This window comes from Ailuropoda melanoleuca, chromosome 13 (assembly GCF_002007445.2).
Source record: "Ailuropoda melanoleuca isolate Jingjing chromosome 13, ASM200744v2, whole genome shotgun sequence".
NCBI lineage: Eukaryota > Metazoa > Chordata > Mammalia > Carnivora > Ursidae > Ailuropoda > Ailuropoda melanoleuca.
In genome coordinates this window covers 45,978,517-45,994,355 of record NC_048230.1, presented here as the reverse complement: position 1 = coordinate 45,994,355, position 15,839 = coordinate 45,978,517, and the positions used below count along the sequence as shown (strand labels likewise).

Genomic DNA, 15,839 nt, shown 5'->3' with positions numbered 1-15,839 from the left:
TTTCACACACTATTTTGAAAATGAACCCAAAGCCTGATTCAGGTTGGATGGGTAATCTGTAACAGAACGGGTCAGATTGTCCTTCCACCTGAACCACTCAGACAAAATGGGATTGAGGTCGTGTGGGGAGATAGGTGCCTCACTCTTCTCGACTACGTGACTGGGATCACGAGTGGCCCTGTCAGTGCAGGACTGGATGCCGGGCCTGCGACTCACTGGGGAGTGGAGCTGCTGCTTTCCTGAGATCTCTCAAACTGGTTAACAGCCATGACCGCAGTTTTAATGAGATTTTAACCAGTATCACTCGTACCCAGATTGCCTATTAGTTCACCCAACACACCTAGGGGGCTAGAGGCATGTTAGGGGAGCCCACTGACCCTTCCGTCCGTCCCTTGTCCCAAAGGGCCCCACTCCACAGAAAACCCCAAGGCTGCTGGCCCTGTGCAGACCAGAGTCAGGGCTCTGCAGCGGTTACCTTTGCATGCTTCTGGATGAACTTCTCCAGGTTCTTGGCACTAGAAGAGGGCCCAGCCTTCGTTTCAGCAAAACTTCTTTGGTTTGCGGAAACAAAGAACATAGCTATGTGCACGGGGGCGCATCATCACACTTCAAAACAAGAATGCCACGACTTTATGCAAATGCCCCTGAAAGGCATGTGCCATATTGGAGGGGTTACGGTGGCATTGTCGGAGGGTACTGTGGACTCTAGAACACAGATGCCACCAAAGGGACTTCCCTAAAGCATCCGTCCTTAGACATCAGAGGAGGTCCACAGCTCCCCGAGGTCACACGAAGTTCACTGGAGGATAGGTGGAGGGAGGCCAATCCTGCTGGGAGCTTCCAGTGGCTACAGCACAACTAAGGGGACAGCACTGGCACTACTGGCAGTTTCCTCTCCAATGTTCAAGTCCATGTAGATGTGAAACCTTTTCCTGACCTAATTTTCTGCAGTTAACCAGTTTTTTTTTTTAAGCTTATAAAAAGTAAAAGTCTGAAATACCAAAGGAGTATCACTGAGGGCCAAGGAAATTCCAGCTGTATGGATAGCGTCAAGAGTTGTCAAGCTACATCCTTATCAGTACAAGTTTTGGATTTCTCTCTAACTGGGGGGAGAACCTTGGTTCAGATGTACCAGGTCTGATTTGTCTCCAACCACGTTTTATTGCCAATGACGATTCTGGAATACATTAAAAATGGCTCACGTAACTGATAAAACCCATTAACTGACCACACCCAAGGATTTACATTTCTACGAAATATTCCTGGGTCCTAGTATCCCCCACGTATTTATTATAGGAAACTGGTTTCCACTTAGGACTTCGGAGGCGTGCCTCTGGAGCCCACGCCTCTAGTTCTCCTTGCGACAATCCATGTTCTCCTTGTTCCATTTCACAAGCAGGTGGACCATCTGTGTGGCATGCCCATGAACTTACAGGAGAAATGTTTCTATCTGCGTGAAATTGCTTTACCAAATCATCTGAGTATGGGTGTATAGGTTGTTAGGGTTTTCCACTCTAATTCTCATAGCTAGATGAAACTGTAGAAATCTCATTTTCCAGTCCAAATTCAGAACCCCAGTGTTTGAAGTCCCCTAATGAGCCATTTAGGGGGTCGCAGATACCAGGAATTGTGCTTACGAGTATCAGAATTCCACTTCCAAACACTACTAGATTAGGGACATTTTAGAAAAAAGCTTTCAGCCCTCTTCATGCCTTGAAAATGGGAGGCTGACCCAACATTGAAAAAGAACAGAAACATGATGATTTAAGGAAGTGGTCAATAAAGCGGCAGTGGCTTCCATACATCAAACAGCCATACAGAGACTAGCGAGGAAAACCACGATCTGTGAATTGCAACACCTGGAGAACACAAGGCATCTGCCGATCCCTTCGTGGGGAGAAGCAGAAAGAGCTTCCAAGGCCCTGTTTAATGGGAGGTTCCCTCAAACCCTGTTCATGGACAGCCGTCCCTACCCACGACCCAAGGGCAGCAGCAGTGGCCTGGGAAGGAGAGGGAAGCCCAGGGCACGTTCTCCGCAGCGTCTCACTCCCTCAAAAGTGGGTACTGTCGGCAGAATGGGGGATATACCCACAGACTCGACATGTACGCAGGTCAATGTGGGAACACTTCCTTCTAACAATGGCCCCAACAGCAGCTGTACCCCAAATCTAGCCACCCCAACCCAGAAACACACGCTCTGCAGCCAGCCAGAAAGGCAGGTGGGGTCCTTGTGGGGAGGTAGGGTTCCGCTGTGTGTGTGTGTGTGCTGCCTGATACCCCCACTGTGAGTGATGGAGGAGAGGCAGAGACTCAACTGCTACTCACCAAGGCAGAAGTCGGGTATTTTATCAATGACCGGAAGACGACATTTCTGGGGTAACAAAAAAGGATCAGAAGCAACTGGCTCAAAAATACGTCCCTTATGCATGCTACACATTTTGGGTATCCATCAGCTTTAATTTTGAGATGTAAACATGCTGAGAGGGGCCGTCAGTCATCGATCTGTCCCAGCTTTCTGTCAACTGAAGCAGGACGAGCTTCAGTGAGGAGCTGACGTGCGGAGAGAGCAGGAAGGGGTGAAGAGGAGCAGAGAAGCAGGCCTCCTCCTGGGCCTCCCTTCCCCTCAAAGATGGGAGTGAGGGGGAAGAACCCAGGGACAGGAGCCACCCTCATTTTCCACCCTCCCCGTGCACACTGGGAGCCTCACGGCAGCTTTCCAAGTCCGGCTGGTAGAGACGGAGCAGTACTGAAGCCAGCCACCCACGGCTTCTAGGTTCCCCCCACCGTTTCATTCTGTTATGTGCCTATGACCAACTCAGAGCCCCGGAGCACAGTATCCCAAAGCCACTGCCCCCCACCCGTGGTCACTGGTCCGCAATGCTCACTCTCAGGTATGTGTGAGACTCTGTCAAAGTGCTTTGTTGAAGATCTGAGACGTGCTGTTAGCATGAAGCAGCTCAAACCACCTGAGGTGTCTCAGGGACTCATTTAATACACCAAGCAGTTAATCCCGTAATGGAATAGCTCCCTCTTAACTCCCCCCACCCCACCAGACTCCCGCAGGACAGTGCAGCACACGCCTACGGTCTTGGAATTTAAAGCTATGCAGGTTTTTGGTACTCTTGTAAAAGGCACAAAACATAAAAGACAACAAAATTAAAACTTAGTGAAAATAATCTTAATAATAGAATAAGATGTATCCTATGGAACTATTTAAATTTCCAAAATGTAATTTTGGAGGGCTTGGCTGAGAAGCCAGAACAGAGAGGAGAGACTCAGCTGCATGATCTAGAGAGCAGGGCCCCAGGCAGCTGTGGGAAGCATCTGGGGGTGAGGGGGGACTGACCGGACAGGGTAGCCTTCAGGAGAGAGTCAGATCCCGGTTACTGCTGGCACTCTCCCTTCAGTAAGGGCCCTGCCTGCTTCAAGGGCCAGCACATCACACTCACTTACCTTAGAACACATGGAGCAGCAAAGAGCCTTCAGAACGTGAGCGTGTGTGCGCGCATGTGCGTGTGTGTGTGCGTGTGTGTGTGTGCGTGTACCATCCAAGTTGCACACACAAAAAATTCCTGTTGGATCAAAAATAATTTAACTCCTGAAAAATCACACTTGAGTTGAGTATCAGCCGTGACACTATCTGCAGAAGTGGATTCCCACAAGAGGAAAGTGAGGCCTCCCTGTGTGGAGGGTAGACAGGTGGAGAGACTCCTAAGCCAGTGCGGCCGCAACAAGCCTGCAAGGGCCGCGCGGCCAGAGTCTGGATGCCAGGAGCATGTCTACCCAAAGAGCACACAGATACTTACCAGAGCCTGACAATGACAATTAAGGGGATTAAAGACATCGACTGCCAGGTGAGACAATTAGCAGTGAGGCTGGTATAGCTTTTTGAGGGTTGTACCGACAGGAAGGGCCAACAGACTGAGAAGGTGCATGGGGCTCGAGGCATGTGGGGCTCAGGCATCTGCTTCCGTCTTTGCAGGTGCAGCATTAAACATGGCTAGAGCTTGTGATCCTGGACAGGCCCGAGTGACGGCTGTCCAGAAAGACCAGGAAGGGTCCAGACGCTACCCCTAGGTGATACATACATTTATACAACAGTGGTGGCCAGAGGGCAGCAGTCTGTTCTGGCTTTACTGCATTGTAATTGTGGTCGCTTGCCCAGGACGGCGTGCCTTCACTGGTCGCTTCCTTCACGAGGACCTCACTCCTCGACGGGGCCACCATTGCCTTCTTCACGGTGTTCTCTTTCTTATCTGGAGCCGGTCTCTTGTGCACAGCAGAGATTCTAAAGCCTGCCTGGATAACCAACAAAACCCCAATCATTAAGGAGATCAGAGAGAGCAGCCTTCACTCACACTGCTTTGCAACAAAGGTCACGATACGCTCTTTGGTTGGGGTCATTTGAAGCCCCTCACCGCCCCGACCTTGGGCTCTGCATCTGCTCAGCAGCAGGGCTGGGCTGCACATCCAAGCGATGTGGAGGGATGGACACAAACAAGGACCTGGGTGCCAGGCAAGCCTTGTGGACACTGGGAGACTGGAGGAGCGCGGTACCCTGGCTCGTCTGCCAGGTGCTCGGCACGGCCGCCACAGTGCTCTGCACGGCCGCCACAGTGCTCTGCACAACAGCAGCAACTGCTGCTCTGGGGGGTCCCGGGACTCAGAATGACCAGCCTTCAAAATTATGCCACCTGAAGGCCAAGCAAGCACTGAAAACCCGGAGAGGACTCCCAACAGCACTACTTATGCCTTGCTCTTCACAGATATAACGGGGGCTGCAACACAGCCACACCAACCTGAGCAAAATTCTGGGCAAGGGCCTCGAGGGTCAAGCAAGCGACTCCCAAAGCACCCCGACTCTTCCCAAGTCACACGCAGCACAGGAGACACACAATTCCGCTAGCTAGGACTTGAGGTGAGGCACACAGTCCAGCTGTCTGAGACCCACTTCCCACCCTCGGCTGCCTGTGAATCTAAATGTCACGCAGACGGACAAACTCCAGCTCTTCTCCCAAGACTGCCAGTTCCCGGACGGAAGGCTCAGCTCCCGCGCCTGCTTCGCTGTGGTTAGTGCTAACGACTCCCTCTGTGAGAGCGGGGAGAGCACATTAGAACAGACGCTGGTGGGTAACTGACAGGGCAAACGCGGAAGGCTGGAAGAGGAGTCAGCAGATACCAGCGGCGCCTTGTCTGTGCCCGCTGTTCCCCACGCGCCACAAACCAGTCAACTGTGCCTGCCCTGCAACATGCAGACACATCTCACTTCAACGGTTTGAACGGCTGGTCTTGATCAACTTACCTGAACGCTACATTTCGGGAGAATGAGCTTTTCTGGCTTCGTCTTGACCTTTTCTTTAGGTTTTGGTTTTTGTTCTTTACCTGAACTTAGAAATTTCATCGTAGCCGCGGCATGTTTCAGAATACAGTCGCTGCTGCAGTAAACCGAGTCAGGCTGTGCCACGTTAGAGCACCCGGGGCCGATACATTTTGAGGCACCGGGAGCCTCTACGACCTGCAGATAAAACACGTGGCTTCAAACAACACACTTACCAACTCTGGTGGTTACAGTACTTCGCGGAACTCCTACTTACGCTACTGAGCTCGCTATTTTTAATGGAGACACTAACAGCATTCTGAATGCCAATAAAAATGTACCTTTGTTTCTTCAAAGTGCCTGACCCAATCTATCCCATGGCATGGCACTCACAGTAACTACACTTCACACAACCTGCGGCGGGCAGAACTGGGAGGTGGCCCTGGGACTCTGCCCTGGCATACCGGCTCTGGGGACTGTTCAACACAATGGGGGTTCACACCCATAACTAGGTTCCACTGCAGGGCAAACAGGGAGTTTTGCAGATGTAACTAAGGTTCCAAATGAGATGATTCTGAGCAATGGAGAGTCTGCGTCATCAACAGAAAACGTCACAAGAGGGACAGGGCCTCGCAGCAGAGACAAGACTCCACTGCCGGTTTTGAAGAAGCAAAAGGCCTTGTGAGGGGGCCCAGGTGGCAAGGGTCTGAGGGGGGAGGCTACCATAATGAAATCCAGGAACACCCATTCAATGTGAATCTCAAACAAGGAGTGACTTTTAGCACTGCTGAGCCACAGACATGGCACAGGGCACATTTAGACATGAAACCACTGGAGCCTTTTGGACGTGGGTCCTTCCCAACCGAGCCTCTGATGAGACCCCAGCTACACTGGCACTGGGGTGCATCTCTTAAGGCCCCGTGCAGAAGCCTAGCTAAGCCAGGCCCAGGCTTCTCACCCATGGAAACTGAGCTAATAAGTCTGTGTTGTGTGAGGCTGCTAAGACTGTGCTCACTAGTCACCCAGCAAGAGATCTAATGAGACCTAACCTAGCCCTCAAATGGACTTCAACTAAATCTTACTTCTCCAATTAGGTATTCTGAGACTGTTTTTCTTCCGTAGAATCCAAGTTTGACCAAGAATAAAATCTAAGCTTATGCAGCCTCAAACATCAGAAATAAAGAAATGAAATTAAGATGACTTTTCCCATTATCCCATTTCCATGAATTTTTCTTAATGACCAAAGGTGATACGAACAGTTAACATCATGTCCCCAACTCAGCCCGTCCTGACATCTCCACGCGATTGTTTAAATGGTCCAGACCTCACAGCACTTCCACCTCGAGGCTCCCACAGCCCTCAATGCTTCTGCACACCCAATGCCTGCTAAAGGACAGGCCTCCAATTCGAGGCTGCCTAGGGACTCATGAAGGGCTGGGGGAACATGATCTTGAGAGCCTGTGACAGCATTCCTCAACATCAGAAGCTGATGACACAGGAGAGATGTGACAAAGAACCGCGACCATACCAGAGACTGTCTGAGACTGTTTCAGAGGGTGATGCCAGCAGCAGCCATGGGAGATGCCCTGGATGCCAGGGAAAAGTGGTGTGCGTGTGTGTGTGTGTGTGTGTGTGTGTGTGTGTGTCTGTGTGTGTGTGTGTGTGTCCCAGCCGCCCCGGGGGACTCAGATCACCAGCACCACTCTTGGGTGTCTCACAGTGAGGCAGGTGCAAGACCACCATCTCTCTTAGGATGATGGGGTCAGGTCAAACAGGTGAACGTTTACTTCAGGAACTCAAAATAATTTTAATATGTGTATGTGAAGATCGACATTCCAAGAAGAATATTTAGAGGAAAAACTAACTTTTAAAAACGAATCTGTTTAAGGAAAACATTAACTTGATGCTAACAGTGTAGGAGGCAGATAAGACTTAAAGAAAGAAAGGTCCCTCTCATGGCGTCCTGCAGGAGTGTGGTGTGTGGCAGGCCCACGAAGCCACTGTACAGGGACTGCCCGACCCCAGAGCCCAGCCTGCAGCAGACACAATGCTGTCTGGAGGGAAAAACGTTAACCTGCTCCAAAAGAAAAACCAACTCTTCGAGTCTTGATGTTTCTGCTGATGGGAGTCTGGTATCTATGAAGTCACCCTCTATCACTGGCCTCGCAAACAGGTACTTACAGGCTGGAATATCTTGAGCTTTTTCTTGCCACTTGGGTTCGCAGCTTTCTCAATTCTACCCTTTATTCCTTGATCTTCGCTGGACTTCTGCTCTACTGTTCCTATACTTGTACAGTCTGTGCCGTCCACGTCCGCAGGCCCGCACTTGGCCTCCTGCTGCTCTGTGCTTTCTGAGTTCGTCTCATCCTGCACCTGCAGAATGGTGCAGTTTGGGCAGATGTAATCTTCGCCATTCCTTTCCAGGAGCCGTCCCCGGGCCTCAGAGATGCCCACACAATCGCCGTGAAACCATTCTTCACATCGGTCACAGCAAATCATAAACCTAAAATTGTAAAACACCAGCATTAGGATTGGAAAAACACGATAAACACTCAATTTTAGGCGTGTTAAAAAGCTGAATTGATTTTAACACATTATGAAATAAAGCAAAATACAAAAAAGTAGAAAACAGAATAAAGAACATTCCTATGCCCTTCTCTTGACTTCATTAGCATTCAGAGAAGTCTGTGTCTTCTTTTTTCTGAGGGGAGCATTCTGAGAGTGAGCTGCAGGCTTCACAGCATTCCAGCCTAGAGACCCTGCACTCGTCTCCACGGACCAGCACATTCCTCTGTGCCACCGGACACCACAGGCGGCAGGTCCCCAACACCACCCAGTCCCCAGTTGGACAGGCTCTAGATGCTCCAGCTGCAGCCCGATCACAGCCTGCTCACGAGCGCTCCTCCAGGACAGAGTGCAGTGGTGCCGTGCAGGAGACATCGAGGAGGACGGGAGCGCCTCAGTCTGCGCTCTCACGCCGCAGCCCGCCGCCCCCCCCCCACCCCGCCGAGGTGGCACTGGGAAACCCGTGTGGCTATAGGAAGCCACTACCCTTCTGTGTGTGTTTGTTTTTTTAAATCAACACCTCATTCATCCTTTCCAACTGAGTAAGTTACTCATGCAGCCCAGCTCTGGAATGTGTCCCCTCAAAATGAACAGAAACCTCCCTTGCTGTTTTCATGTCCTGGATCTCTCTGGAAGCTGGCGGCCACCAGCGCCACCCCCCGCCCCAATACCATGGCCTACCTGTTGTTGTGTGGCTGACGACATATGCAGTACAGAGCATTGGGCTCATAGGCCTCACACTCGGGTTTCTGTCTGCCCACGTCCCCGGGGTCTCCACCTTCGATTCCCTGAGCTGCCTTCCCTTCCAGTTCCCTGTCTCCACCGTCCTTCTCAGCCTGGGACACTGTGCCCTGCTCAGCCTCGGGCTCCTGCTTGCGGGGCAGCACGCTCTCCGCGGCATTGCCCGCCTCTACGTCCACGGTCTGCGTGGGATCCTGCTCCCGGCGCTTCTTCCTCAGGCGGCTCTGGAGGCTCTTGGGGAGCCTGTCGGCTGCCTCTTGTTCCCGCTGTCTTCGCAGGCGGTTCTGAAGTTCTTTCAAAGTCAACCCATCACTGTCACTGTCAGAGGTGTCGTCCTCATCCTCCCCTCCTTTGGCCTTTGCTGAGGCAGCTGGTCGTTCCTTATCACCCGTGGAGCCTGACGAGGGCCCACCCTTCCCCTCAGAGGTGCTCTCCACACTCCCTTCAGACGCCGTCTCCACATCCGTGACTGGACAAGACGCTGGTTCACTGGAATCCTCAAGGGAGACAGGTGCACTCTTCCTTCCTCTGCGTCGGACTGTCGTAAGAAATTCTTCCACCCGCTCAGTCCGCTTCGGCTGCCTCCCGCTGCGTCGCAAGGAAAGGCTCTGCTGCTGCTGCTGGGGCTGCTGCTCCAGAGAGTCTAATTCCGCATCCCCAGCGCCCTCTCGCTTGGCAATGGTGGTTCTTCGAAAGCCCCACGTTTTCCTGAATTCTTTGCTGGTGGGTTTGATGGCCTTGGGCACCTCGTCATTGCTCGGGTCACCTTTCTCATCCATACCTAACGGTGAAACGGACCCAAACCACGAGCAATGTTAACAAGGCGACGTTTCTTGGCAAACGACTGACAAATCCCTGAGCTACAAGTACACACAGCCTTTAACTCACACAAAGGAGGGGGCACAGCCACGGACGAAACCACAATGTTCTACCTACACGAAGTGAAGGTTCTATTCAAATGAGGTCTCTTGACCAGACTTTCCTAGAAGGTAGCATGGGAGCAAATCTGAGGGGACTCCAGACAGAAGTCTCAACAGTCACACACCTAACGTTCTGTACACAGCAGCAGCTAGCGACTCCAACCCGTCCCTCCAACACTTAGCTGCTCAGCACAGGGCTCCACCCAACAGGTGGCAGGGAAGCCCCGTCCAAAGATGAACAGCGTAAGCACTGCAGGGGTGCAGTGCCGGCAGGCACCTTGCCTCGTCCCCGCCCCCCAACACCCTGGGCACAGAGGACGAAGTACCACACTGGCTCGAGGCCTAAGGTGCAAGAGAACTCGCTTGCTTCCATCCTGGGCTGCTATATAAGTGGTCTGACCACCCTGCTAGAGAGAAGGGCACCCCGCACCCCAGCCCTGCTGCGAGCCGAGTGCGAGTGTCCCCCATGGACACCTCGTGCAGGTAAGGGCTGCCTGGCTCAGCCTTGCCCAGATTCCTGACCCCCGACTCTGGGCTTAGCTGTTATGCAGCAACAGGTAACTTGGCCACTTTAGGGAACAATGATGGGGACAGCTTCAGGTGCGTTTATTCTTGCTCACTTTGACAGACTATTAAAGGATCATGCTTGTGAAAACTCAACTCTTGTTTCAAATGAGAAAACCTGAAAAAAACAATATATACCTTCAAAATTTTTTTCCAAGCTGTCCAGGCTTCAATCACATTGAAACGTTAATGCTGACTCAGCCCTTACGCCACATTCCATCGTAGGGGAAGGACTGTGATGGGATGAAAACCTTCAAAATACAAAATACATAAAATTCAAAACCACATGCAACCAGATTTTTTTTTTTTTTAAACTTCCCATGACATGCTGCTCCCATCTTCCTGCTGGCTCTACAGGCCCTTCACTCTAGAGCCCGGCCAGCACGCGCCCAGGCCACCCAGAAGCTTACGGGAGTGGATGTGACATCGGCACGTGTGCCAGCAAGAACCACACCACTTTTCTGGTCCTGAGACTTCGTGCAGGAAGAACTCTCCTCAACAAAACACATCTCTCACCAAAGAGAGTACACAACGTCAAGTACGTGCACCGATAAAATGCCAATGGAAAAATAAAAGAGTGCCCGGAGTCAAATTCTCAGCACGTGGCTGAACATCTGTCTAAACACCTTAGGGCTAAAGTTCAAATGAACAAACATGAATGTTACACCGCATGTTTCCTCACATAAAATGCCACTTCAGAAACAGGACACACAATTTCAGACCCATTAAGAGAAAATTGTGTTGCTGATGTTGCCACTGGTGTTGCGTTACCTGCCCTGACACCAAAAGCTCGGGCACGTTTTCCAGAGGTCCAACGCCCGACGGACAGGATCACTTGGTCCGCAAACACGGCCTGGCCTCAAACACGGCTGCTGTCAGTCACTGCTCACAGGTAACAATAAAGATCATCTCAAGACTGTTCCCATGGAGTAAGCTCCTAAAAGAAAATAAGAAAATCATTTATAGATTCAAGTAACTAAAATCACATTAAAAAAGCATCAAACTTTCCAAGTAATTATTTGAGCATAAGTTATCATGTGACCCACTCACAGAGTCCGGTTGGGGGGGGGAGAAGAAAAAGAAGAGGAAGAAAAGGAAAAACACAGTTCCCTTCTTTAAGGACTTCTGCAGAAGGGAAGGCACTGTAACCGCACTCTGACAGAAGGTGGTTGGGCCGGGCCACAGAGGGGCGGCAGGGAGAAAGCTGCCGGTAACCATGAAGAGGCCTCAGTAGCCCAGCGGTTTCAAAACCAGTCGCTGGTTATCAGCTGCTTTCCACTTATGATCCTACTCAAATTTTGAGATGGGCTCAGCTTGATAAAGCCGAACACAGAACACCAAACATGAAAAGGCTGAACAAAATCATCCACGAAGAGAAGTATTTAAAAATTCTTAATGCTGGGGGCACCTGGGTGGCACAGCGGTTAAGCGTCTGCCTTCGGCTCAGGGCGTGATCCCGGCGTTATGGGATCGAGGCCCACATCAGGCTCCTCCGCTATGAGCCTGCTTCTTCCTCTCCCACTCCCCCTGCTTGTGTTCCCTCTCTCGCTGGCTGTCTCTATCTCTGTTGAATAAATAAATAAACTCTTTAAAAAAAAAATTCTTAATGCTGAAGATATGCCACCATTTAGTTAAAAGCCCAAAAATTTTTTTAGAAGACTAATAATCGCTTAACATCGATGTGCTACGTTTCATCTACATGAATTTAAAAAACAGTTCTTCCTAGATTACAGTCCTGCTAAAAAAACCATTCCTAGTTGAAACGCACACGGAACAGGCCTCTGTTCCTGGATAAATCCTCCATACTGATCTTTTCACACATTTCACACTCTGGCCCCCCAGTGCCCCTCCCAAGTCCCTCCCAAGCTGAGCCCTTACCTCCACCGCCACTGCCCTTGCCCTCCAGGTGGGTACTAACGGTAGGTACAGAGCTGTGGTCTCCTTAGTGACCCCAGAACAAAGACAAACATTCTGAGGCGGCTTCTTAAAGAGACAGTGCTCATTCCACTCTGATTAGCCAAATCCACCACCATGGCCACCAAATCTCTCAAACGCGGTAAATGCATCTCAAATCGAGACTTCAATGTTCAGATGCTTTTACTTCTCAGAAGAAAGTAAAAATAAACTTTACTTTTATATTTCATAACATTGAGCATTTATAAAAGCAAAGAAATTAAAAAGTACTTAGAAATGAAAAATTAAATACACATTAACCTGAAAAATAAACACATTTCTGGATTTGAGTTTTGAATAATCAATTAAAAAGGAAAACGGAAAAATCTAGTTATTTCTGTGAGTGGGACGACATATAGTATATTCAGAATAATCAATTCATTTTAGATCATCTGATTCATTTACCTCAACTTTAGCTTTGCAAAACTGATGTTTTGATAATTTCTTCAAAACAGAAATCCTAATAAAAATGTCAGCACATGAACCAAAAGCGTGTGTATCAAGTCAAAAGAACAAAAAGCCATGCTGAGTCCCTAATACGACTTGGATGTGGTGTGCGGTTTCGGCACACAGTGTGCGGCAGGAAGGATACGGTCAGGAAGCTGCAATCACACTGTGGTAAGAAGCGCTTTCCTCAGGAAGGAAAATGAAGGTGGCCATCCCTGAAACCGGGAACACGAGAACAATCCACGGGCACGGAGTGCACTGAAATAACGTACAACTATCATTCCACACTTCTCAGTGCAGTATTTTTTCTCGGCTGCGAAGTGCTCCGTTTCCCACTAACGTGACGCTGGACGAACACTGGGGAAACTCACACGCACAGATGCACTTGTACACAAGCCAGAGCCTCCCAGCTGCTCTCTCACAGCACAAGCAAATGGCCGGCAAGCAATTTAGGAACAGGCAGCTTTTCAAATGTTCTGCTCTCAGGGCTCCTTTACACTCTTAAAAATGGACGGCTCCAAAAAGTTTCTGTTTATGCGGCATGTATCAGTATTTCCAAAATTAAAACTGAGAAAGTTTCCAGGTAATTCTGCATATTCTTTGACACAGGCCGAAATTCAACAAACAGTAGTTTCTTAAGGAGAGCCGCAGTGTGGAGCCTGAGCCCTGACACCGTGCCAGCAAACTGCCCGTGCTTTCTGATGGGGAAGCCATTGGTCTGTCCTGCGCACACTCCAGACGCTCCGTTTCCCCTGTGCGTGGTGGTCACGTGGAAAACCCCACTTTACCGACTTACGCAGAGTCCACAGGCCAGCACACTTCACCACAACACAGAAGACGCACAGTTAATATCGGCACCCACCTCCTCAAATGTCCTTATTTTCCTTTCTAAAAGATTTTACTTATTTCAGAGAGAGACCAAGTGAGAGAGCATGAGTAGGGGGACGGGCAGAGGGAGTGGAAGAAGTGGGATCACGACCTGAGCTGAAGGTAGACACTTAACCGATGGAGCCACCGGGGAGCCCCTCAAATGTCTTTAATTACTGGGAAGACATCAAGCTCGTGCCAGCAGATATAACCTTTTCAAAATTGTAATTTTTACTTGAAAGCTCAAATTTTATCATTAGCAACAAACATCGTCAAGTTGCTTTCCTTGAAACTCACGTTTTCTCATCTCTGAGAAAATGCCTGCCAACTACTGGGTCTGAAAACTGGAGCCTGTCCATTCTTTCCAGCATGAGGGGTGTTCCACGAGAGGGTGGCCAGTGTGGCACAGGGCTCCTCCTGGAGAGCCACCTGCTTTGGGAACAGAGTGCTTTACAGGTACTTGCCATTTCACTGCAACAGGGAATTTAAAGCGATGGGACGGGACACTGAAGTGATGAGGTTCAAAGGCGCTAAGAGTCTTTGCTGTCTCTCCAAGGACATTCTCGGGGGAAACGGTGCACTTTACACCACCGACTGGTGCTCAGCAGCGGACAGCACACCGTACAGGGAAATGCCACTGTCTGGACCGGCTTTGCGGGCCACCGCAGATGCCCCCTCCGTGGGAAGGCTGGCAACGCCAGTTACCGCGCAGAGCTGTGACAACCCCAGGGATCCAGGAAGCACACTGTGAGAACTTCATTATGCTGCTATTAGTTAAGCACACCCTGGATACGTGCAAAACAACACCACATCTCTGCGCTTCAGTTTGAGAAGGGGCCAAGCATTTCCTTCCACAAAATTGTTCTAAAACTACTAAATTCTCCCTTCAGATTCTCCCAACTTTATCAAGCTGTCAGATGTGGTCTCTTAAAAACAAAGCCCAAAATACCCTCCCAAAATATAATTCATTACTTAAAAACAAAACCCCAAAAACCTGCTGTGTCAGTGATGCAGGACTCTAAATCCTTGAAAATCTGAAGGTGCGACTTCCAGGATGCATGCGCACCAGAGGTGACGGCGAGGCGCCCATTCAAAGATCTCTGGTTCTAGAGATTTGAGAGTAGCTTGTCTAGGCCGCGAGACCGCGCAGCCACACGAAGCTCCTGTTTCCACAGCAGGGCTGCTTCTCAAGACGGTAACCCCCACCCCCAGAACTCAAAAGGAACAATTTTAACCTGCCACCAGAACTTACATACAAATGCTACAACACAGCCTCATTATTTCTGCCTCTCTTACCTGAGAATCTGAAATGCCAACAGACCAGGCCAAGGTTTGCATTTCGTACTGAGGGTCGCGTGTCTCACAACTAATCCTCCCTGTGGATGATGAAGGCTGAGAAGATGCAAAACTCTTCACACTACTAAAAAAGACTTACCCACTGAAAACCCTTTCATAATTCACTCCTTATTACCAAAACTGTCCCTAACGAGCATCTGCCCACAGTTTCGGACGACACAACAGGCCCTGGGAACACCAAAGCTGTCCAATCGCCGGCAGCAGCCGTGGCCAGATCGAGCTCTCCCTCTCCTCACGGACCCTGAAGGTCTCCAGCAGCAAACACCCCACCTGTGCTCTGACCACAGAGGGAAGAGAGGTTGGGGCCCACGAAGTAAACTAAGAAGTCCAATTTTTGTTTATTTGAACATCTACACAGAACCGGACTTGACTGTGTTAATTACATTTAAATCTTTTATAGCTAATTCAAAGTTTAGCTGCTACCAAAAACCACTGTCATAATTAAAATCATTCTGATCAAGTGAAGGTGTCCCCAACACAGTTTCTCAGGAGATGAATGTAAAGAGACATCTAGAAACAACCCAGTTTAAAATTTCTTAGCACGTTGCTTTTACACTTATATGGAGACGAAAAGCAAAAGCTGCTATCTGAAAGTCTCTTGGGGACTAAGGCCCAGCCAGGCCCTGGTGTAAAGCGAGGCCTTCAGCTCGGCATGGGTGAGCAACGGGCCCTGGTTTCTCTCTGTCCAGTTTCTGTCGCAGAACACAGGCTCGTGACTTGGTGGGCAACTCTACATGGGCGCCAGGAGCCAGAACAGCCACATTACATCTACCACGGTTAAGGAGCAGGAAAGGAGGCTTGCACTGTTCTCTGTTTCATGGTGCGGACGGTCTCCTCACCTGCTACCTTGGACTGGCTTCTGCCATGGTCTCCACTGTGCGCCCCATCCCCTGAAACTGATGTCAAAACCTAGTCCCGGGGGCGCCTGGGTGGCTCAGTCGTTAAGCGTCTACCTTTGGCTCAGGGCGTGATCCCAGGGTCCTGGGATCGAGCCCCACATTGGGGCCCCTGCTCCACTGGGAGCCTGCTTCTTCCTCTCCCACTCCCCCTGCTTGTGTTCCCTCTCTCACTGGCTATCTCTGTCAAATAAATAAAAAATCTGAAGAGGA

General features: G+C 50.1%; 1 protein-coding gene across 2 annotated transcripts in view; it reads right to left on the bottom strand.

The window, feature by feature from the left end:
- The window catches only part of DIDO1 (death inducer-obliterator 1), a 45,560-nt gene that overhangs the window by 22,423 nt on the left and 7,298 nt on the right, over positions 1-15,839 (bottom strand). For both annotated transcript variants that reach the window (XM_034641399.1, XM_034641398.1), the window contains exons 2-7: positions 10,879-11,044; positions 10,246-10,358; positions 8,564-9,404; positions 7,499-7,820; positions 5,303-5,515; positions 4,089-4,299 (exon numbers count right to left, since the gene is read on the bottom strand). In XM_034641399.1, coding sequence (XP_034497290.1) covers positions 4,089-4,299; positions 5,303-5,515; positions 7,499-7,820; positions 8,564-9,402 — 1,585 coding nt within the window. In that variant the 5' untranslated portion in view covers positions 9,403-9,404; positions 10,246-10,358; positions 10,879-11,044. The remainder of the gene's footprint in view (positions 1-4,088; positions 4,300-5,302; positions 5,516-7,498; positions 7,821-8,563; positions 9,405-10,245; positions 10,359-10,878; positions 11,045-15,839) is intronic.